At 36.7% G+C, this 24,969-nt stretch overlaps 4 protein-coding genes across 5 annotated transcripts in view; 2 read left to right on the forward strand and 2 right to left on the reverse strand.

Moving 5' to 3' along the window:
* Positions 1-1,447: 1,447 nt before the first annotated feature.
* LOC131551274 (chemerin-like receptor 1) lies at positions 1,448-3,664 on the reverse strand. Its single transcript, XM_058794094.1, has 2 exons — positions 3,597-3,664; positions 1,448-2,586 (listed from the first exon to the last, which is right to left on the reverse strand). Exon 2 carries the CDS (start codon positions 2,561-2,563, stop codon positions 1,628-1,630), a length of 936 nt encoding a protein of 311 aa, XP_058650077.1. The 5' UTR covers positions 2,564-2,586; positions 3,597-3,664; the 3' UTR covers positions 1,448-1,627.
* A 1,684-nt stretch (positions 3,665-5,348) lies between these two features.
* Positions 5,349-14,477, reverse strand: LOC131551246 (chemerin-like receptor 1). 2 transcript variants are annotated; one of them, XM_058794035.1, is made up of 2 exons: positions 14,353-14,477; positions 5,349-6,575 (listed from the first exon to the last, which is right to left on the reverse strand). In XM_058794035.1, exon 2 carries the CDS (start codon positions 6,550-6,552, stop codon positions 5,617-5,619), a length of 936 nt encoding a protein of 311 aa, XP_058650018.1. In that variant the 5' UTR covers positions 6,553-6,575; positions 14,353-14,477; the 3' UTR covers positions 5,349-5,616. The 2 variants fall into 2 exon arrangements, with proteins under 2 accessions (XP_058650018.1, XP_058650019.1); XM_058794036.1 differs by lacking the exon at positions 14,353-14,477 and adding an exon at positions 7,586-7,622.
* LOC131550766 (chemerin-like receptor 1) lies at positions 12,115-17,544 on the forward strand. Its single transcript, XM_058793140.1, has 3 exons — positions 12,115-12,123; positions 12,216-12,413; positions 16,299-17,544. Exons 1-3 carry the CDS (start codon positions 12,115-12,117, stop codon positions 17,160-17,162), a joined length of 1,071 nt encoding a protein of 356 aa, XP_058649123.1. The 3' UTR covers positions 17,163-17,544.
* Positions 17,545-21,762: 4,218 nt separating this feature from the next.
* Positions 21,763-24,969, forward strand: part of lrrc45 (leucine rich repeat containing 45) — a 16,178-nt gene continuing 12,971 nt past the window's right edge. The window contains exons 1-4 of the mRNA XM_058794606.1: positions 21,763-21,888; positions 22,824-23,085; positions 24,299-24,360; positions 24,456-24,526. Of these exons, the coding sequence (XP_058650589.1) occupies positions 22,854-23,085; positions 24,299-24,360; positions 24,456-24,526 (365 nt within the window). The 5' untranslated portion in view covers positions 21,763-21,888; positions 22,824-22,853. The remainder of the gene's footprint in view (positions 21,889-22,823; positions 23,086-24,298; positions 24,361-24,455; positions 24,527-24,969) is intronic.

Consider the following 24,969-nt stretch of genomic DNA (forward strand, 5'->3'; position numbering starts at 1 on the left):
AATATAGGCAAATTGTAATTGAAGAAAACACAATTATTCAGATGGTTTTCAAATCTTTTATATACTATGTATTAATACATACAAGTATTTAGCTCGGAGTAATAAATGATCTCTGCCCTGAACACACTCATGTCTGGCCTGGAGAGGTCTATGCTCCTGTCTGAAGTGTATATAGGCAATCTGTAGCACATGGGTTCAGACCTGAATACACAGACTCATGGGGACTCGTGTCATGGTGGGGACCTAAACTGAGATCAGAAAGTTTCCTGTAAGGGGTAGGTTTAGGTGTAGTGTGTTCTAAACCGTTCCTAATCTTCTGCTACAAACCAAAAATATGTACATTCTCTACACAAAAAGGATACATACTGTCGACATGCAGAACTTTTATAACGATCAACCAATGGTGGCATAAAGACCGCCTTCTCTGATGCTTGATAGACACCCCCTCATTAGCATGCGGAGCTGAGGAAAAATAAATACGGAACATTCAAAAATGAATAAACGTTTGAAAGGGGAGAAAACAACAACAACTTTCTTTAGCATTTCCTTTAGCATTTGTTTTTTGCCCCAACATTCGTTTAATTTATTTAATTATTTATTTTCTTGCACATTTAATTATTTATGTATTTATTTATACAGGAATATGTGGATTTATTTATGTATTTATTTGCACATTTATTTATATATATATATTTATTTATGTATTATTTTGTGGATTTATTTGCGTATTTATTTATTTATTGTTTTTGCAGGTTTGGTCCTGCATAGTCATGGGTGTTAGCAAGACAAATTAACTATATTTTTCCTTTTGTATAATTAGCTGTAAATTCGAGGCACACGTAGCTTAGTCTTTTGTTCATCACCACTCACCTCCACAGCAAGACAAACACAACTGGAAAGGGAGGGAGGGCTTCACTTCTGCGGCTCTCTGTGTCTGTGACTGTGATGTGCGGCGGATCCGAGAAACACATCGTAACTCGACAGAGTCTCATTTCTCGACCTGACCTGATATTTAGATTTTTTATTTGTTTGACAGGGAAAGCTGTGCGCAAACAGAAACACACACACACGCACACATACATATATTCATTTATTAAAAAATAAATAAATAAATAAAAATCCCCAGAAAAAAAGGGCACTTTCTCTTGAGGAAGAAAAAGGACAGGTGCTCAAGCCCCTTTGATGTCTATGTGTGCACGTGCCTGCTGGGAAGTGTTTGTGTGTTGTTTTTTTAATGAAAACTGCAAATCACGTCTATAAATATATGAATACAAAATAAAGCATAAACTAACAAATACATGCAAATATATATTTTTAATGCTTATAAGCACTGAAGTATTGAAAGATAAAGTATCACATAATGTTTACCATATCAAAAACAAATAATGCTGAAGCGTCTTTGTGAATGTATTGTGTATGGATTTAATTTATAGGCATATGAAATATTTAAGAGAATTACAAGAACTTAATGAAACAATGGTTGGAACATGATTTTTATTATATTTTTATGCATGCATGTTAGCAAAACAAAGAGAGAGAGAGATGTGGAGCGTGAAAACATTTGTTGATCTTGCTGAAATTATGTTTAATACATTCATTCAAAAACCCCAAATTCTTTCTTTAAATTTCAGACAGCATTGGAAAGTCTGTTATCCTCAGAATTGGTAATTGAAGTTGTTCTGAAATCACTTTGGGTCTCTTCATCGATGGCGCTCTCAATTTTCGAAAGAAAGGAATAGCATTTCTTATTTAAGTCTTTGGCCATGAATGCATAGATGAACGGGTTTAGAAAGCTGTTTGCACTGGCGAGAATGACGGATACTTGTAGGGCTGTGTAAAGGGCATAGCTGTGTTGAGATATGTCCAACACTAAAACAGATAATATTTGAAATGGCAACCAACAGATGAAAAAAGCTGCGATCAGTAATGTCATGATCTTGAAGGGCTTGGTGGATTCGGACATTTGGTTTGCTCTAAGTTTATGGATCAGGATGCAGTAACAGGTGAAGATGGTCAGGAATGGAATCAAAAGCCCAAAAGTAAATTGCATGGACACAACGGTTTTGTAGTGATTCTCAAAGTCGCTATAGCATATATCTGTTGATCCTATAGTTATAATGTTTCTGAATTTGGCAGATGGGATGCTAAGCAAACACGACACAATCCAAGCCAACACAACAACTATAGAAGCTTTCTTTACAGTGCTCTGATTCTGGGCCCAGACGGGAAACTTGACTGTGATGCAGCGATGCACACTAATGATGACCAGGATGAAAATGCTGCTGTACATATTGAGGGGTATAACAAAACCGTTGAGCTTGCACATGAAGAGCCCAGAGTTCCAGCTGTTCTTCACTATGTAGTCAATGGTGAAAGGGAGAGTAGCGCAGAAAATGAAGTCAGACAGAGCCAGACTCAGGTACCAGGTGCTGCTCACTGACTTCTTCATCTTAAAGCCAGTAATCCAGATCACTGCACCATTTCCAATGATGCCAAGAAGGAATATGATCACAGTAAAGATCACTGTGATTACACATGCTGCTCCCCTGCAGTATCCGTCCATTATACTGAATAGGAAGCAGAGTTCTGTAACAAAAACAACAAGCAATTTATCCAAATGCATTTAAACCACCATAGACACTGGGGGGGGGACTTGTAATAATTAGAATGATTAGAAATAATAATGCTTTTGACATTAAATCCCCTTTGATTGATTACACGCATGCCTGTTTGTATGAAGGAAATTGCCTAATGTTTTGTGACTTAAAAGCTAGTTTAAACTACACAGAACCACAGAACAGAACACAAGTGGCATGCTATTCGCGTTGAGTACAACTTTAAGCTTAAACTTGTAAGACTGATGACTGCTAAGTATGTTTTTCATTTGAGGAGGCTGTAATGCATACTCGTTACTTTACTTCAGAATGCATATTATTAGTTTTGTATTATATCTGATATCTACCACCTGTAAAATGGTAGCAATCCTAAATTTGGAAGATTTTCTATTGAAACATGGAATTGTTAATCGTATGCATCTTAATTCTTTTGCTGCTTTCTGTCTTTAAAACTGAACCGAAAACAAGTGTTTACTGTATGAAAATACATCGTGACTCTGGACCACAAAACCAGTCATAAGGGTCCATTTCTTTAAATTGAGATTTATACATCTTCTGAGAGCTGAATAAATAATCTTTCCATTGATGTATGGTTTGTTAGGATCGGACAATATTTGTCTGAGATACAATTATTTGAAAATCTGGAATCTGAGGGTGCAAAGAAATCTAAATATTGAGAAAATCACCTTTAAAGTTGTTCAAATGAAGTTCTTAGCAATGCATATTACTAATCAAACATGAAGTTTTGATATATTTACGCTATGAAATTTACAAAATATCTTCATGGAACATGATCTTTACTTAATATCCTAATGATTTTTGGCATAAAAGAAAAATGGATAATTTTGACCCATACAATGTATTGTTGGCTATTGCTACAAATATACCTGTGCTGCTTATGACTGCTTTTGTGCTGCAGGATCATATATACATATTATCTTTATAATGCATTGGTTATTATGTCATCTGAAGATAACTTACCTCACAAAGTAAGCTTCACAATGCTGTTTGCTATGAGGCTCCGTATAGAGCTTAAATGAAACTTCCCCCTTCCGGCCACAACTTCTTGCAACAGGATCTGGTTTTACACTTGCACTTGCAATCTCAGCTGCGGTTCTAGTAATGAGGTCATTTGCAATCTTTTTTTATTTTTTAATTTAACTTTATTTATTAATTATTTTTGAATTCAATTGCTCAACATTTTGAGGGAAGACTCAAAATGGTTCTTTTTTTAATTTTTTGATTTTTCCAAAAAATTTAAAAACAAGAATTATGGTTGATTTTCCATTTTACGTTCAGGGCTAGAAAATGGATAAACAGCTTGAATTTTCGATCTCTGCATGTGGGCGGGAATAAAAGGCAGAGGCAGAATTAGTAAAAATGCTTGTTTGTTTTTTTTCTAATAAAATATATTATGCATTTAAAATTAGTTTAATATGCTATATCCATTAAAATGAAAGCTTAAGAACATTTAGATTTTTAAATAATTTCAATCAAACACTGGTGACACAGATACTTATGTCTGTGTTATTTTGAAGTAACACCACAGACTTTATATTCCAAGTTACTATTCAGGCTCTGTGGTGTTACCAGAAAAGACAGTAACACCACAGACAAATCAGCCTAAATCCAGACTTTTCTAAAATGGAGGCTGCCATCATGATGATTTCAAGATCAGGGGACATTTTGGAAATATTAATAATTATGTATTTATCAAAATTTTTATTAAAATATGTCAGATCTGCAAGTTATCAACATAACACCATAGACACTAATAAAGTGCGACACATGAAATTGTCAGAAAATTAATAAGAAAGAATGTACTCCCCAGATCAACCAGCACCTGCCGTGACCTTTACACACAGGAAGTAGTACAAATAGCATTCTCCTTTTCTTAAAGGGGCTACATCCATTGCTGTAACACCACAGACATGAATTTGGGGGACACAACTTTTTTTCTAAAATATAACAAAATGGGTTTTTTTTTTTTTTTTCATTGTTAAATTTTAGGGGTAATGTTAAATAGCCATTATAAAATAGCACATCTCAGTTACAATAATCAAACCCCTGAAATAACACTTCAAACTTCAGACAGAGTCTCATTTCCCGACCTGACCTGATATTTAGATTTTTTATTTGTTTGACAGGGAAAGCTGTGCGCAAACAGAAACACACACACACGCACACATACATATATTCATTTATTTAAAAAATAAAATAAAATAAAAAAATCCCCAGAAAAAAAGGGCACTTTCTCTTGAGGAAGAAAAAGGACAGGTGCTCAAGCCCCTTTGATGTCTATGTGTGCACGTGCCTGCTGGGAAGTGTTTGTGTGTTGTTTTTTTAATGAAAACTGCAAATCACGTCTATAAATATATGAATACAAAATAAAGCATAAACTAACAAATACATGCAAATATATATTTTTAATGCTTATAAGCACTGAAGTATTGAAAGATAAAGTATCACATAATGTTTACAAATAATGCTGAAGCGTCTTTGTGAATGTATTGTGTATGGATTTAATTTATAGGCATATGAAATATTTAAGAGAATTACAAGAACTTAATGAAACAATGGTTAGAACATGATTTTTATTATATTTTTATGCATGTATGTTAGCAAAAAAAGAGAGAGAGATGTGGAGCGTGAAAACATTTGTTGATCTTGCTGAAATTATGTTTAATACATTCATTCAAAAACCCCAAATCCCCATATATATGTATGTATACGTGTTAATTAGTAACACAAATGGTAAGATAAAAAGAGTAAATATTTAACAGCTGTCGCAATTTTTTTTTAAATCATTAAACAATACAATGACTTGTAAAGTACCTTACATTGAACCTCTATTTAAATTTATTTTTAAACTTGCAACAGACAAAACAAATGCACTGATTGTTAATGCTACAGTAAGTTGTGTCTATAGGCCAGCATTCTCCAATCACACTTGGAAGAGAATAAAGAGAGATATCTTTAGTCCATCACTCGTGTTTAAATTTCAGACAGCATTGGAAAGTCTGTTATCCTCAGAATTGGTAATTGAAGTTGCTCTGAAATCACTTTGGGTCTCTTCATCGATGGCGCTCTCAATTTTCGAAAGAAAGGAATAGCATTTCATATTTAAGTCTTTGGCCATGAATGCATAGATGAACGGGTTTAGAAAGCTGTTTGCACTGGCGAGAATGACGGATACTTGTAGGGCTGTGTAAAGGGCATAGCTGTGTTGAGATATGTCCAACACTAAAACAGATAATATTTGAAATGGCAACCAACAGATGAAAAAAGCTGCGATCAGTAATGTCATGATCTTGAAGGGCTTGGTGGATTCGGACATTTGGTTTGCTCTAAGTTTATGGATCAGGATGCAGTAACAGGTGAAGATGGTCAGGAATGGAATCAAAAGCCCAAAAGTAAATTGCATGGACACAACGGTTTTGTAGTGATTCTCAAAGTCGATATCGCATATATCTGTTGATCCTATAGTTATAATCTTTCTGAATGTGGCAGATGGGATGCTAAGCAAACACGACACAATCCAAGCCAACACAACAACTATAGAAGCTTTCTTTACAGTGCTCTGATTCTGGGCCCAGACGGGAAACTTGACTGTGATGCAGCGATGCACACTAATGATGACCAGGATGAAAATGCTGCTGTACATATTGAGGGGTATAACAAAACCGTTGAGCTTGCACATGAAGAGCCCAGAGTTCCAGCTGTTCTTCACTATGTAGTCAATGGTGAAAGGGAGAGTAGCGCAGAAAATGAAGTCAGACAGAGCCAGACTCAGGTACCAGGTGCTGCTCACTGACTTCTTCATCTTAAAGCCAGTAATCCAGATCACTGCACCATTTCCAATGATGCCAAGAAGGAATATGATCACATTAAAGATCACTGTGATTACACATGCTGCTTCCCTGCAGTATCCGTCCATTATACTGAATAGGAAGCAGAGTTCTGTAACAAAAACAACAAGCAATTTATCCAAATGCATTTAAACCACCATAGACACTGGGGGGGGGACTTGTAATAATTAGAATGATTAGAAATAATAATGCTTTTGACATTAAATCCCCTTTGATTGATTACACGCATGCCTGTTTGTATGAAGGAAATTGCCTAATGTTTTGTGACTTAAAAGCTAGTTTAAACTACACAGAACCACAGAACAGAACACAAGTGGCATGCTATTCGCGTTTGAGTACAACTTTAAGCGAAACTTGTAAGACTGATGACTGCTAAGTATGTTTTTCATTTGAGGAGGCTGTAATGCATACTCGTTACTTTACTTCAGAATGCATATTATTAGTTTTGTATTATATCTGATATCTACCACCTGTAAAATGGTAGCAATCCTAAATTTGGAAGATTTTCTATTGAAACATGGAATTGTTAATCGTATGCATCTTAATTCTTTTGCTGCTTTCTGTCTTTAAAACTGAACCGAAAACAAGTGTTTACTGTATGAAAATACATCGTGACTCTGGACCACAAAACCAGTCATAAGGGTCCATTTCTTTAAATTGAGATTTATACATCTTCTGAGAGCTGAATAAATAATCTTTCCATTGATGTATGGTTTGTTAGGATCGGACAATATTTGTCTGAGATACAATTATTTGAAAATCTGGAATCTGAGGGTGCAAAGAAATCTAAATATTGAGAAAATCACCTTTAAAGTTGTTCAAATGAAGTTCTTAGCAATGCATATTACTAATCAAACATGAAGTTTTGATATATTTACGCTATGAAATTTACAAAATATCTTCATGGAACATGATCTTTACTTAATATCCTAATGATTTTTGGCATAAAAGAAAAATGGATAATTTTGACCCATACAATGCATTGTTGGCTATTGCTACAAATATACCTGTGCTGCTTATGACTGCTTTTGTGCTGCAGGATCATATATACATATTATCTTTATAATGCATTGGTTATTATGTCATCTGAAGATAACTTACCTCACAAAGTAAGCTTCACAATGCTGTTTGCTATGAGGCTCCGTATAGAGCTTAAATGAAACTTCACCCCCCCAACCCCCTTCCGGCCACAACTTCTTGCAACAGGATCTGAGTATATGTTTAAGTATATGTAAGGTGGGAGGAGTCCCCTGGATCTTATGTTCTGCAGCGAGACGCTCTTCACGGGATCTGGCTGCAGACTTGCACTCTCAGCTGCGTTTCTGCTTATGACGTCACTTGCAATCTTTTTTTATTTTTTTATTTAACTTTACTTATTTATTATTTTTGAATTCAATTGCTCAACATATTGAGGTAAGACTCAAAATGGTTCCTTTTTTCATTTTTCAACTTTTCCAAAAAATTAAAAAACAAGAATTATGCTTGATTTTACATTTTTACATTCAGGGCTAGAAAATGGATAAACAGCTTGAATTTTCGATCTCTGCATGTGGGGGCGGGAATAAAAGGCCCCTTTCTGGTGATTGGTCAACCAAACATTAAACCGTGCCGTCATTAGTTCTTCCGCAATTCTGCGCAGCAGAAAACAGTCCTGCTGCTACAGTTGTATGTTGTAAGTTGTTTATTGCAAGTATATTTCATCACTTTCTCATCAATCAACCAGACTAACAAATGGCTAACGAATAGCCTGTACCGGGGCAGAGCCTATAGACAGGGCTTCTGTGTAGGCATAAATTTGGCAACCTGTGCGAGAAATACAAGTCATTATTTTCTCATAGCCTAAATATTAATTTATTCGCATCAGCACCCACAGCTACCCATCACACCTAGCCTACATTTTTGGCACATCGCCTGTTTTATTGAGCTGAGTTTTAGGCAAGAGATGAAGATGAAATCATGTAGATATGTAAAGATATGACATTATTTCATATCAGTTTACTATATGGTCACATCTATTATTCTATTTATTTATTTTTTTCATCGTTAAATTTGAGTGGTAATGTGAAATAGCCATTATAAAATAGCACATCTCAGTTACAAGAATCAAACCCCTGAAATAACACTTCGAACAATAAAGCCAGAGTATTTTTTTATTTTGCAATATGATTATCAGTTTTATTAGTAATTACTAGCCAATTATTATTTTTCTAATCTTATTAAATATGTATGTCATCTTAATGTTAATATTTGTTTTTGTTATGCTGGTTGAAAGTCTCTTCACATCCCGATAGCAATCACTAAGTTAATTGCTCTAAATGTATTTATATGTATTTGTATCGTCTGTGGAAGGCGTAGGACCATAAAATGTTCGTCCAATCAGATTCCTCTGTCCAAGGGCTACGATAGGCTGTCGTACTTGCCTGTCAATGTATGCATTTGCATAACTCCATCCCCACCCTGTTTGCTCAGATCAACACAATCCATTAAGAGCTGGGGTGTGTAAACTTTTGAACAGGATGATGATGTGTAAATTTTTCTTATTTTGTTTGAAGATTATATATTTTTTTCATTTGGTACTGCACTTAAGAAACTACATAAATACTTAATGTTTCCCAGAAGACAAAATAAGTACAATTTACCCTGATCATCCAATTCAAAAAGTTTACACCAATGCATTGTGTTGCCTTCTTGAGCATCAGTAAATGTTTTCACCTTAGTTATGTATGAGTTCCCCGATTGTCCTCCATGTGAAGAGATAAATCTCAAAATCATACAGTCACTGTTGGAAAGGGTTCAAATATGCAGAAGATGCTGGAAAACAGCATCTTTTTCTTTTTCTGAAGAACAGCAGGCAGTTGAACTGCTCAGGAACAACGAGGGACTCATGAACAACTGTCACAAAACAGAAAAACATTTGTGGATCATCCAGGAAACAACACAGTATTAAGATTCAAGGGTATGTAAACTTTTGAACGGGGTCATTTTTATGAATTAATTTAGTTATTATTTTGTATTGTGGAGAATATATAAACATCTGTTATGTGAAATGGCTTATTCAGGACAGTATTAAATAAACAATAACATGCAATTTTCATCTGTTCTAAGTTCTGAGTTGTGGATTTGTTTTTTTTTTTATGCAATTTTTTGAAGTATTAAAAATGCAACTAATCAAATAAAACTTCTATGCTTAGAAACCTCTCAAATGGAAAACATGCTTCCTATCTACTTTCATGCTGGTGTCAAGAGTTGTGAGGAGGAAGGAAAAAATAAACACAATTTTAAAATACTGAAATGCATAAACTTCTATGTTTTTAAAGTTCTAAAATGAAAAAAAAAATGTTCATGCTGATGTTCAAAGCCATGCATCTAATCAAACAGCATTTTCTATAGTTTTATTTTTATTTTTTGTTAAGTACTAATACAATATTCAACCTAGTGTTTGTTACGCTATTAAACCACACTTTTGCAGATGTGTGGAGCTGTGGAGCTGGATGAGTCAGAGAGTACCAGAGGGGACATTGCGATGTCTCCCAAGTCGCAAAGAGGTCCACCTGAGCATGGCCAAACACTCTCCAAATCTGCTTCACCACCTCTGGGTGAAGCATCCATTCCCCGGACCTCGGCCCCTGTCTTGACAGGATGATCCCACATTGAGATGCCCAGGGATGTACACTGCTCTCAGCGAGAGGAGTTTGTCCTGGGACCATACAAGGATCTGGTGAGCGCAGCTTGTACAGGGGGCGCGACCGCAGACCTCCTTGGTGGTTGATGTAAGAGACCACCGCTGTGTTGTCGGTGCGCACCAACACGTGGTGATCTCTTAGGCCTGGGAGAAAGTGTTTCAGAGCCTGAAACACAGCCAGCATCTCCAGCCAATTGATGTGCCACGTGAGATGGCGACCACTCCACAGACCGCGGGCAGGGTGGCCACTCTAGTAGGGGTCTCATGTACAGCAGGCCAATAGGTAACACGTTGGACGCAGCTGCCATCAGACCCAGCAGTCTCTGAAACTGCTTGACAGTGAGTGACTGGCCTTCTTTCACTCTCCTGACTGCCGTGAGGTTCGACTCGATCCGAGCAAGCGACATACGTGCCTGCATCGTGGTCGAATCCCACACCACACCAAGATAAGTGGTCCTCTGTGATGGAGAAAGCACACCTTCTTGGCGTTCAGTCTTAACCCCAACACTTTCATGTGAGCGAGAACAACATCTCGATGTTGAGCCACCATCTGCTCTGAATGAGCGAGAATCAACCAATCGTCGATGTAATTGAGTATGCGGATGCCTTGTAGCTGCAACGGAGCTAACGCGGCATCCACACACTTCGTAAAAGTGCGGGGTGAGAGTGCTAAGCTGAAGGAAGAACCCGATACTTTTAAGCTTCACCCACGAAAGCAAACCTCAGGAACCTCCTGTGAGTGGGAAGGATGGAGACATAGAAGTATGCGTCTTTTAGCTCGATCATAACAAACCAGTCCTGGGACCTGATCTGAGACATGACCTGTTTGAGCGTGAGCATCTTGAACCTTGGTCTGCTGACTGAGCGGTTTAACTGATGCAGATCCAAAATGGGACGCAACCCTCCATCCTTCTTTGGAACTATAAAGTACCGGCTGTAGAACCCGGACTCTCTCTCGTGAAGAGGGACCACCTCAATGGCTTCCTTCTTTAAGAGAGTAACTACTTCTCGTTCCATTACCAGAGCCTGCTCGGGACCCACCAGAGTGGGATTCACCCCGTTGAATCGAGGCGGAGGAGAACCGAACTGGATTCTGTAGCCTCTCTCTAAAGTGTGCAGAGGCTACCCTCATAAGCCCTTAGCCATAAGCATCAGGGCCTCTTGGCCAAAGACCTCTGTGCCTGAAGGACGGTCCGTAGATCCGGCTTAGGCTTCGAGGCCCCCGACCGAGAGCCTTTCTTACCGCCCCGGCCCCTCCGCGGGGGAGCACGGGCGGCGACACTCTCTTTCTGAGCCTCTCTATATGAGGAGCTAGCACGCGGCAGGGGCTGCTCTCGTCCAGCAGCCCTCTGAGTTAGAGACCGGCGAGGGAGAAACCACTGGAATGCCGCCACCTGCTTCCTGGCCTCCTGGTGCCTGTCGACGACGGAATCAACAGCTTTGCCGAACAGGCCAGAAGGCAAAAGCGGGGTGTCCAGGAGGAAGACCCTGTCACGGTCTTTGATATCTGACAGGGTCAACCAGAGATGCCTCTCCGCCGCCACCAGAGCTGCCGTAGACCGCCCAATATCACGGGCGGTCTCCTTGGTGGCGCGGAGAGACAAATCAGCGGTTTTGCAGAGCTCACTGATATCGTCCGCATTGATTCCCTCACCCTCATCTAGGTCTTTGAGCAGGTCAGCCTGGTACGCCTGCAGCACCGCCATGGTGTGCAGACACGAACCAGCCTGACCCGCTGCCGTGTACCCCTTGCCCACCAGCGCTGAAGATGTGCGCAGCGGCTTGGTGGGCAAGGTCAGAGCCTTCAGAGAAGACGCAGCGTCAGGGGACAGATAGCCCGCGAGCGTCTGTTCCACCTGAGGCATCGTTCTGTAACCGCGCTCACTTGTCCCCGTCACATTACCGTAGTAATCGGACGAGGGGACGAAGACTCATTGCTGGATACTTCATGGATGCAGTAATTAAAGCTGGGGGGTGTCCTGCTAGAGTAAGGCTAGATTTAGGAAAAGAAAATGTTAATTTCACGTCAAAATTTTGACTTTTTCTGAGGATCGACCAGAAACAGACCATGTTACTTTTGGCCCAAGCTCTGGAAACCAGCGCATTGAAAGATGGTGGCTCACTCTGCGAAGTGAATGTGTCCAATTTTGGATAGACTTCTTTGACAAACTGAGAGAGGATGGGCACTTCACAGACACTCTTTTGGACAAATCCTTGGTCCAGTTCTGTTTCCTTAACAAAATCCAGGTGAGATCTCATGATTGCCTATGCATTAAAGATGCAAACAGAGCGAGAATGGCAGGCAAACATCAACACCCCAAACACACCTGATTCAGATAACCAGCTCGTTAGAAGAGAGCTATGTGCATTCCTACCTAAATAGTAAGCCTATACTAAGTGTACTAGACTATATCCATGACCCATATGTTGCTCTCTAACACTTTGTTCATTTCAATGGCGAAACTCTGGGTAGTTATCATAATTCACAGGCAGCTCCAGGTAACAGCCACATGTGTGTGCAATGGGTCATCTTTGAAAGCCTTCTAGTTGTGTGAAGCTAACGGTGATGTTCTTTCCCAGGAAAAACAAGGGACAGGTCTTGTTTATCTGATTCTCTAAGAAATGTACTTAGATACCTGCCAGTTTGTTTTAGTTGTACATTCATCGTAGCAGGGTAAGCTATTGATTTCATGACCTTTCTTGATGTCGGTTGGAGTTCATCATAGGCAGCTGCAATGTCCTGGAGCTCAATTCTCATAGGTGCAAGCACATCATGCCACTGCTCTATCACAAACGCAGGTTCTTCAATCAGCTTGTGATGTGCCATCTCCTCCAAGAGCTGCTCGATATTATCTGCTGTTGGGACTCTTCGACAGTTATGATGATCCATGACCTTAAACAGCTCTTCTTTGTCCACATCTTCAAAATTAGAATGGCCTGATTCTTTACTTTACTTTACTTTATTGGTTTATAGTAATGTGGACAACCTCTTTTAATGAAAAGAGCAGCTTTAGCCTCTACGGCTAATTTCCAGCTGTAGTCCCCAGCCAGTTGTTAATTGGCATACATCAATAAATACATTACAATTAAAACAAAACTTAAGCAAAAGCTTAGACAAACAAACAAAGTGGTACAAAATTGAAACAGACAAGCAAACACAACTTGCAAAGACATAAAAGCAGGTCAAGCAATAAACTAGAAAAAATTGACACACAAAATAATCATGCAAAGGCCACATTAAAACACATATAGAACATAGCATTGAAACAGTCAGCAGAGATCAAGTAGCAGAAGCATGATCATGTCACATCTAGTGCACACATCACATCTAGCATATTAATGTGTGCAGGTGTAATTGTCGATTAGCCAATTTTTAAGGTGTGCAATAAAAGTCGAATACATATGTATGTTTTAATTGTAATGGGCAATGAATTCCAGTTATGTATTGCAGTAAATGAAAATGATAATTGACCAAATGTACTTTTTCTGAGTGGGATTACTAGGTCGCCACGTGTGGTACTTCTGGTATTATGACTGCTGTTATTACGTTGGATTATGAATGAATTGAAAGGAGGCGGAGCGGTATTATGTAAAATTTTGTAAACCAGACAAATATTTTTATATTTGATTACATTTTCCCAGCTCAGCAGTTTATATTTTTTAAGGATTATACAATGGTGTAAACTATTAGGCTTCTGGTCCAAAATTTTAAGAGTTTTTATAAATAGTTGCTAGTGGCTTAAGTGATGAGCTGTTAGTTTGTCCCCAGCTTGTCAAACCATATGTTAGATGTGACATAATCATTGCATCCATAAATAATTTAGCAGCATGAAATGTAAGGGCACTTCTAATATATCTAAAATTAGCTAAACTAAACTTGACCCTATTGCAGACTTTCTTAATATGTGTTTTAAAAAGAAATTAGAATCAATAATAACGCCCAGATATTTAAATTGTGGCACAATAGTAATGTTTTGACCCGAAATTGATATGTTTGACACACTATTACATTGTCTTTTGTAAAAACATTCCCACAGTTTTGTCTACATTTAATTGAAGACATGAACGATTTAGCCAATTGGTAATCTGGTCCATGGCTTTGGTCAATTTTATGGCAGCCAGATTTTTGACATGCATGCAAGGTCAAAAACACTTTCATTTTCTTATAATATGCATTCATTTGTACCTTATTTGCTCACGCGACTCCCAAATGATTCGTTCAACGATTCCTCTCCTTTGCATGACGCTAATCTGCAGTGATTGGTCGATTTCCTTTAAAGCAGTGTTTGTGAGCTTTTAACGCTCCAAAAGCGGCACCTAGTGGCAAAGAATGAATTTGCATTTTCATTCAGCATTTTCATGTGCGATCAGAGGTGGATCTTTGTGACATTTTAGCCTTTGTCTTGTGATACACACGCACAACCTGATATTGCCGAGTGCGACGTGTTCCTGTTGACCCTGGAACAACATTGTGATTAACCAATCAGATTTCAAGAACCAGTTTATAATTTTTGTGAAGTTTCAGTTCCTCTGATTTTAGGGATTACTCATGGGTAAGGTTAGGTTTAGGTGTAGGAATATGGTTAAGATTATATTTTTGGATTAATATGTTGACCCAGGAACACGTCTAACTCGGCAATATCAGGACGTGCCATTGAACACACTGCCTACTTTAGTGTTGCTTTTAGGCACTGCAAGAGTCTTTGTGTGCTGATCAATCAGCTCATGGATTTGAAACAGTTCTATTGCTTTGGCTAGTGTTAACTCACTGTCTCTCAGGAGAATTTTGGGTAACACTTTGCAATACGGTGACACTAATATGCATTAATTTATGCTTAACAAATGCACAGATAATCATGAGTTAATGTGTAACTCATGAAGAACTAAACCATTTATTAACAATTACTGCATCAGCAACAAATGAACATTCGATATGATTCACAGAGTAAGTAATCAATAAATTGTTATCAGTTAAATGCGTCATAATATATTAACTAATAACTTATTTTATTAACTAAATTCATCTTAATTACCACATTGGGTCGAAGCCATGCCTTTAAACTTCCAGTTGTCTGCTTTAATTAATCATTAGCTAATGATTTGCATGGGTATCATTATGTTATGACTTGTTGAGGCACTCGACTAACTAACTAATTCAAAATCTATAACCACATATTACTTAACAATTAGTTAATAGTCATGTGCATAACATAATGTTATTAGGTGGTTAATATATTATGACGCATTTAACTGATAACAATTTATCGATTACTTAATCTTTGAATCATATCGAATGTTCATTAGTTGCTGATGCAGTAATCATTAATAAATGATTTAGTTCATCATGAGTTATACATTAACTCGTGATTATCTGTGCATTAGTTAAGCATTATTTAATGCATATTTGTGCACCCGTATTGTAAAGTGTCACCCGAATTTTCCTCATGCCATCATTGGTCACGCCACATACGAGTCTGTCTCTTATGAGTTTATCTGTTAGATCACCAAATCTGCAAGTCTTTGCTTTAATCCTTAAATCACTCATGTATGCTTCTATGGTTTCACCGGGTTTCTGGTTTCTCATATTGAATTTGTGACGTTCCATAGTTATGTTGGTTTCTGGATTACACAACTCATGGAATTTCCATTTTAAACATTCCGGGTTCTCTCGGGATTCAGCCTCGGTTATCACCCGTCTTTGATCTTCTTCTCCTGTGTGCATGGCTGGTGCGTACACAAACGCGCGCTCTCACTCGATGGCTTCTGAGCTGACCAAATTGAGAAGAATGAATGCCTGCGTCCTAGCATCTTTGTCTGAGTGAGCAGCTGTTTATCTTATGCCATGGTCTGTCTGAATACTCAATTCTGATTGGCTGGCAGGTGTTGATTAAATTCATTGAACTGCACAGGTAGTTCCAGGTCAGTTTAATCACGTTCTATATTAATGCGCTTCCTATAAACATTGGTAACCCCCAGTGTCTATGGTGGTTACTGCCCGGCTTCAATCTTAATGCATTTGGATAAATTGCTTGTTGCTTTTGTTACAGAACTCTGCTTCCTGTTCAGTTCTAACAGACGACACAATGAATTCAACTCCAGTTGCAGATTATTATTATGATTTAGAAGAGTTAGAAGAGCAACTTTGGTGCAGTGATCTGGATTACTGGCTTTAAGATGAAGAAGTCAGTGAGCAGCACCTGGTACCTGAGTCTGGCTCTGTCTGACTTCATTTTCTGCGCTACTCTCCCTTTCACCATTGACTACATAGTGAAGAACAGCTGGAACTCTGGGCTCTTCATGTGCAAGCTCAACGGTTTTGTGATGCCCCTCAATATGTACAGCAGCATTTTCATCCTGGTCATCATTAGTGTGCATCGCTGCACCACAGTCAAGTTTCCCGTCTGGGCCCAGAATCAGAGCACTGTAAAGAAAGCTTCTATAGTTGTTGTGTTGGCTTGGATTGTGTCGTGTTTGCTTAGCATCCCATCTGCCACATTCAGAAAGATTATAACTATAGGATCAACAGATATATGCTATAGCGACTATGAGAATCACCACAAAACCGTTGTGTCCATGCAATTTACTTTTGGGCTTTTGATTCCATTCCTGACCATCTTCACCTGTTACTGCATCCTGATCCATAAACTTAGAGCAAACCAAATGTCCGAATCCACCAAGCCCTTCAAGATCATGACATTACTGATCGCAGCTTTTTTCATCTGTTGGTTGCCATTTCAAATATTATCTGTTTTAGTGTTGGACATATCTCAACACAGCTATGCCCTTTACACAGCCCTACAAGTATCCGTCATTCTCGCCAGTGCAAACAGCTTTCTAAACCCGTTCATCTATGCATTCATGGCCAAAGACTTAAATAAGAAATGCTATTCCTTTCTTTCGAAAATTGAGAGCGCCATCGATGAAGAGACCCAAAGTGATTTCAGAACAACTTCAATTACCAATTCTGAGGATAACAGACTTTCCAATGCTGTCTGAAATTTAAACACGAGTGATGGACTAAAGATATCTCTCTTTATTCTCTTCCAAGTGTGATTGGAGAATGCTGGCCTATAGACACAACTTACTGTAGCATTAACAATCAGTGCATTTGTTTAAAAGTAAAAGTTAAAAAAATGTAAATAGAGGTTCGATATAAACTACTTTACAAGCCATCGTATTTTATATAAAATTTTTGAATGCATGTATTAAACATCATTTCGGCAAGATCAACAAATGTTTTCACGCTCCACATCTCTCTCTCTCTCTTTGTTTTGCTAACATACATACAAAATCTTGTTCTAACCATTCTGTTTCATTAAGTGCTTGTAATTTTCTTAATTATTTCATATGCCTATAAATTAAATCCATACACAATACAATCACAAAGACGCTTCAGCATTATTTGTTTTTGATATGGTAAACATTATGTGATACTTTATCTTTCAATACTTCAGTGCTTATAAGTATTACAAAAATATATTTGCATGTATTTGGTAGTTTATGCTTTATAGAATTATAGACCTGATTTACAGTTTTCATTAAAAAAAAAAAAAAAAAACACTTCCCAGCACTAAATTAGTAAGATGCAGGGCTGCAGGTAAAGTGCCCTTTCGGTCCGGTCTATGTGCAGTGGCGGATCCAGAAGGGTGTCACTGATCGGCCACCACGGGTGCCACCCCAATAATTAAGATGCTACTATTTAATTTTCCTTGTTTAATCGTTCTGAAAGATTTTTAGTGGCGTGACGGATCATGCGCGCTCAGTTCAAGCGAAGCAGGAGTGCATTCTTATTAGCAAGAAGTATATATTGAATGCACATCTGATCCATGTTGAAAGATACACTACAACTTAATGTATAGTGTCTCGTAGCCGTTCAATGAGTGTTTCAAACACAGAAAGACAGCAGCTAGAAAACATTAACAGCAGAAAATCCATTCAGTGTCAAACTAGTGAGAAAAATGTACACTAGAGAGAATTTTGCAAAAATTACATTACTCATAATTGCTCTTTTTTATTATAATTAATAAATATGTATGGATATAACATTATAAAAAATGGTCTAATATGAACTTGTATACAAAACAATTGGTACTTTTAACTCTATCAATAAGGTTCCCTGTAAAGTTTAGTTCAGAACAACTAAGAACAAAATAAAGTACATTGCCAGTCAAAAACAGTAAGATTTTTAATGTTTGTTTTTTTTAAATTCTCTTCTGCTCACCAAGCCTGCGTTTATTTGATCCAAAATACAACAAAAGCAGTAATATTGTGAAATATTTTTACTATTTAAAATAATTGCTTTTTATTTGAATATATTTGAATATATTTTAAAATGTAATTTATTCCTGTGATTTCACAACTGAATTTTCAGCATCATTACTCCAGTCTTCAGCGTCACATGATCTTCAGAAATCATTCTAATATGCTAATTTGCCGCTCAAGAAACATTTTTATTATTATTATTATCATTATTATTATAAATATTTAAAACAGTTGAGTAATTTTTTTTTCAGGATTCATTTAATGAATTTAAAGATCCAAAGATCAGCATTTATCTGAAATAAAAAGCTTTTGTAACATTATACCATTCAAAAGTTTGGGGGAAGAAATTATATAAATGAATACTTTTATTTAGCAAGGATGCTTTAAATTGATCAAAAATGATGATAAAGACATTTATAATGTTACAAAGGATTTCTATTTCAGATAAATGCTGTTCTTCTGAACTTTCTATTCAACAAAGAAATCTGAAAAAATTCTACTCAGCTGTTTTGAACAATAAAGATTTCTGAAGGATCGTGTGACTGGAGTAGGCTAATAATGCTAAAAATTCAGCTTTTTTCAAACGCAGTCTTTTGTGGCAGAAGTGATGGTTCTACCATATTTGTAACAAGTTGAATTTACAGCTTTATCTATATGAAATATACAGGAGACTAGATAATGATCTGAGATATCATCGCTCTGCTGCCAAATTTCAACACCATTAAAGGGGTGGTTTACTGTTTTTTTGTTTTTTTTCTAGGCTTGGTTGTGTTTATGGGGTGCAGTCTAACATGTTCATGCTTCGTTTTTTTAAAAACGCATTATTTTTCATATAATTTACCTTTATTCCACAGTCCCTTCTCTGACAAACGCCTCGATTATTTCCTGTTTTTATGACGCCCCTCCCTCAGAAATACATGTGGGCTCTGATTGGTTAGCTGGCTCAGTGTGTTGTGATTGGCTAAACCGCCGAGCGTGCGTCTAAAGGTCCCGCCCCTCAGCTCAGCAGCATGTGCTCGGGTTGTATTGTAAACAATGGCGTCGTCTATATTGCTTCTCAATTTGAGCCGGATTGAGACGCAGAGGATATTAGTGAAGAGGATCCGCAGAACCTGTGCAAGCACGGATGTTAATGGTATGTTTGTTTGTTTGTTGTCTCATACGTTTAGATACGCTGTTATTATGCTACTGCTTATGTTAGCTTTTAATATACGGTTTTATTCTGATTAAAGCTTTAATACAGTACAGCAACCGCACACATGTCCATGTATAACGCTTCTCATTGCTATGTGAAAATGTATAATTGGAACAGTTTGTTGGATCTGATCTGAATGAGAGAGAGAGAGAGAGATGCAGAGCAGGGCGTCGCGAGGAACAGGATTAAGAAAAGCTGCTTTAGAACATTAATTGTGAAGCTTGTGAATCCATTAGAATCGTTAGAAGACAGAATCGTGATTCATATATGAATAGATTTTTACATGCACCCCTAGTTTTCTCTTCCTCTTCTCTAAAGCAGCACAGCATGGCCCCGCCCCCTTCCTTACATGTTCCCGAGGGCGGGGTTTATCTGGGTCCGTGACGTATCAGACCCCGGAAGTAACTCGTTGTAGTCTCTTACCAGCCGTTTTTGTAGACATTAAACTTCCAGAATTTTAAAAGACGATATCTCTGTTTGCATTGAACTTTCAGCGCCGCAACTTTGCAGATATTGTTTATGCTCAAACAGCAACATTACACACTAACTAACGTTAAAAAAGTGAAATTGCAATCAACCACCCCTTTAACATCAATTCCATGCAACCGTATTAAATCTAGAGTATGATTTCGACAATGAGTAGGTCTTGAGACCTGTTGTGTAACCCCAATAGAGTTCAGAATGTCTATGAATGCTGATCCTAATGCATCTTTTTCATTATCAACATGGATATTAAAATCACCAACGATTAGGACTTTATCTGCAGTCAGCACTAACTCCGATAGAAGATCAGAAAATTCTTTAATAAAGTCTGTATGGTGCCCTGGTGGCCTGTATACAGTAGCCAGTACAAACATCACAGGGGATTTATCATTAACACTTGTTTCTCTGGATAACGTTATATGAAGCACCATTACTTCAAAGGAGTTATACTTGAAACCCGACCTCTGAGAGATACTGAAAATATTGCTATAAATTGTAGCAACACCTCCCCCTTTATCTTTTGGAGCGGTTCATGTTTGTAACAGTAATCTTGGGGTGTAGACTCGTTTAAAGTAATGTAATCATCTTAGCCAGGTTTCTGTCAGACAAAGCACATCTAGTTTATGGTCAGTGAACATATCATTTACAAAAAGCGCTTTTGAAGAAAGGGATCTAATATTTAATAAGCCAAGCTTTATCATGTGTTTATCTGTATTATATCTGTTTTTTTATTTGTTGAACATCAATTAAACTGTTACTATTACTTTGGTTTGGATGTTTTCTGTATTTTCTAGTTCAGGGAACAGACACAGTCATAAAAATGGCATTTGTTTTAAAGAAAGACAGTTCTAGATGAAAAAACAGCACAGCTAAATACAAAATATATAGCCTATATAAATATATTTAGTCAGACATTAGTGGAACATGTTCAAAGTTAAAGTAATGAACTACACCTGTGATGATTGACTAACAATTTGGTTAAAATGTTGGTTTAAAGAGACTGACAAAATCTTCTACAAAACAACCCAACATTTCTACAATAAATTGTGTTTTGCAAAGAAGCAGAACAGCTCATTCCAGTGCTTCTGACAATTGTGCATTTCTGTATTGGGATATATAGCCTAAAAAGGGGTGATTTGCGCTTTTTAAATAGTCATATTCATTATGTGTCTTATAGGAATTAACCAAATATGGTATATCAAAATCAAGAAGCTATTTCTGTGACAGAGATAGCCTATATTAATATGATTTTTCACTCTGCCATCATAACACAATTTATTCTGTATTGTACATTAGATAGCCTAAGATAGGTCTATTTTGTTTACTTCTATTTACTTTGTTTACTCGTTGTGGTAACTGCTTAATTAGGACTATATCAATTAAAATGGTAGCCTAATAATTTTCTCATATACCATACTTGCTAATGTTTGCATCAAGTATGCTGAAAATGAATGAAGAAACATACCAGCTTGTTACACAAGTACATCTGAAAACAAACATTTATTTTGTCAGACGATGTTTAATAATATAGCTTGTATTTTCTCACGTTGTGATACACGGAAATCTTGCTAAGTTGCCTTGTTTCTTGTCAGAGAAATTTACCGTAACATTAGACTCATCGAAAACTACATATCCCACAATTCTGCTGTTTCAAACCGGAAGTCGTTCTACTTCCTGGATACTTTAAACTGTCAAACGAAACAATAGTGAAGATAAGAGGCTGAACAACATCTGCTGTCACAAGTCTGGATAAAGTCATGAGTTTCAACGGTAGAAAAAAAGGTTAGTTGTCATTTTATCACTTTTCATTTAATGTAACCCGAGTGTTGCGAGTAAAGTGAGTTTTGCGAGTAAAGTATCAAATACAGTCGGAGCTTCAGCTGTTCTAGACTCGAATCTAAATAATTGTAGGCAAACAAGTGTTATTTATGTTTTTTAACCCTCTGACCACAAAAGAAAATGCATTATTAAAATATATTAATTTCCATTTTTGTTCCATAATCATGTATTTTGTGAGTAGACAGTAGTAAATATTCCACTACTTCGTAGTACCACGTTGAATGTATGCACTGCAAAAAAGGCTTATCTTACTTAATATTTTTGTCTTGTTTCTAGTCAAAATATCTAAACATTCTTAACATAAGATGCATTTACTAGATTAACAACATGACTTAACATTCAGTCTTGTTTTCAGCGGAAAACATACACATTTAATTAAGTGCATTTTGCTTAAAATCAGAAAACAATTATCTTGTTTTAAGAATATTTTACTTACCTGGCATTTAATTTGACCTATTTTAAGCAAAATGCTCTTAATTTAGTTTTTTCTCCCTGAAAACAAGACTGAATATCTTGCATCATTTTGCTTGTCTAGTAAATGCATCTTAATTTAAGAATTTTTTGACATTTTGACTAGAAACAAGACAAAAATACTAAGTAAGATAAGCCTTTTTTATTTATACTTGTCATTTCTCATCCTCCATATTTTTGCAGTGTGTTGTGATGCGTTTAAAAGCTCAGTGTCGTCATAGATACAGTCAGCAGAGAGTGTATTAAGATCTGATCTGAATCATGTTAAGCAATGCTTTGCATGCAGATTCAAGGCAGACATTGTTGAAAGCAGATTGTAATTCCTCTCGTTCTTTCTATTTTGATGATGCTTGCTATTTCAAACCTCACTGTCTTTTTGTCTGTTGTGTGTTTTCTTTCCTCTGCAGGTCAGTGAGGGGTGACTGCTGCAGACGGTCATGGAGGACTTCAGGAGGTCATATCTGAGGCTGTGTAAAGAGGGAGGAATAGAGACTCAGGAATCAGTTCTGGCTCAGCTGCACGACTCGAGGGCAGTGACGGGCAGCTGCAGACTGGACCTGAGCGGTCAGAGCATCACCACAGACTCCTGCAGCGTGCTGGGAAGAGTCCTGCAGACCGACACTGTCTTCACAGAGGTCCTCCTCAGCGACTGCATGCTCAGTGAGGAAGGTTGGTGCTGTGGACGGAGGAAACTCAGACAAATCGACCAAAAAATAAGACATTTTTTATTGCATAAACAAAGAAGTTGGTTTTTTTCATAATTTAAGGCATTTAAGATATTAACATGATTCATTAATCTTTTACAGTTTTTTTTTTTTTTTTTGCATTACAAAAACTATAATTTATGAGTAAAATGTGCATAATTGCCATGAAAATAATGTCACAATGTAAAATAAACATAGAAATAGACATACATTTTTATTGCATAAACAAAAAAATCTGTTTGTAGGACAGTTTTTGCATTGTGACATTATTTTCATCAAAAAGAAAGTTGGTTTGTAAGACCATTTTTTTTACATAAGAAATCTTTTTACATTGTTACATTACGTCAGGACGTTAAACAAATATTTACATGATTAATAAATAATTTACAAATTTCTGCGTTAAACAAATTAGCATTTATGGATAAAATATGCATAATTAACATGAAAATAAAGTAATGTTGCAATGTTAACTAAACATGAAAATGAAACTTGGAAAATCCAAAGAAAGAAAATGTTGCATAAACAAAAACGTCAATTTGTAGGACATTATTTTCATAACAAAGAGTTTTATGGCAGTTGGAAAAATTACTGTTATTTAATATATGTTAACATGTACAAATAAATCTTAAAACAATTCTGAGAATTGAGAATTTATGGGTAAAATATGCATATTTGCTATGAAAATAATGTTGCAATGTAAAATCAACTTAAAAAATTAAACTGAAAAAATCCTGAAAGTCTAAAGGAAAAATTTTATGACATGTAAAATGCAAAACATGATCAATAAATCTTTTATAGTTTTTGCATCACAGAGACTAGGTAAAATGAAAATTAGAATTAGAAACTTTATTACATAAACAAAAAAGTCAGTTTGACAGTTTGACGATGCAAAATAAACAAACAATATGTGAAATTTATAGCTTTTTAAAGATCATACAAAATATAATATCTTAGCTCTTTGGTTTTGGGTGAAATATGGACTGGACTTGTTCTTGACCAGGTTTGTGAGATTTGCTCAAATGTTCCTGAAAACATAACATGAATCTTTTAGATGAGGGCATAATTATCATACTGATCTTTGCATGAGCCGATTAAGTTACTAAGTTATTACTATCTTTTTCCAGCAAGTAGTTTTGTGTAGTTGACGCTCAAAACCACTCACATTGTTCCATCTGCAGGTGCCAAGCTGCTATTAAATGGGCTTTGCTCCAACACCACAGTCAAAGTTTTGCATCTGAAGGTAAATTTAAGTTGTGTATTATAATATACACTTATTTTGACTTCTATTTTTACTCCGTCTGTAATACAGTTCCTAAAGACATCGTTTATTTTCAGGGGAACAATATGAGAGGAACAGGAGCTGAGGCTTTGGGACAGTTATTAGTGAGGAACAATATGCTGCGCAGGTGAGGATTAATTAATTAAGATTAATTTCTAGCCTATAACTGTTTTATTTTTTTCCTCCACATTAAAAAACAGACAAAAAATTCTAAGCTCAATGATTTAATTACAGTATATGAATGTTTCTTTGCCATTTTTGTATATTATCTAACATTTACAATCACCATAAAGTGCCTTTTGCAACACGTTTCACCTCAGTGATGTGGAAAATAAGAGGGTTTTGTGGCATAAAATGTAAAGGAATTTTTACATTTTGATTAAAAAAAAACAATGACGATGATTTTTTAATTTTTTAATAACAAGCAATTGATAGTTTTCACGTGACGTCACACCCTTGTAGGAACGCCCACCTGGAGGGCAAAACGAAGCTTTGCTCCACTGACCGCCAGTTATTTTCACGCGGTTTGCATTAAGTATTAATTTAATTCATTAAAAGGTGAAATTCAGT

Source organism: Onychostoma macrolepis, chromosome 12 (assembly GCF_012432095.1).
Source record: "Onychostoma macrolepis isolate SWU-2019 chromosome 12, ASM1243209v1, whole genome shotgun sequence".
Taxonomy (NCBI): Eukaryota; Metazoa; Chordata; class Actinopteri; order Cypriniformes; family Cyprinidae; genus Onychostoma; species Onychostoma macrolepis.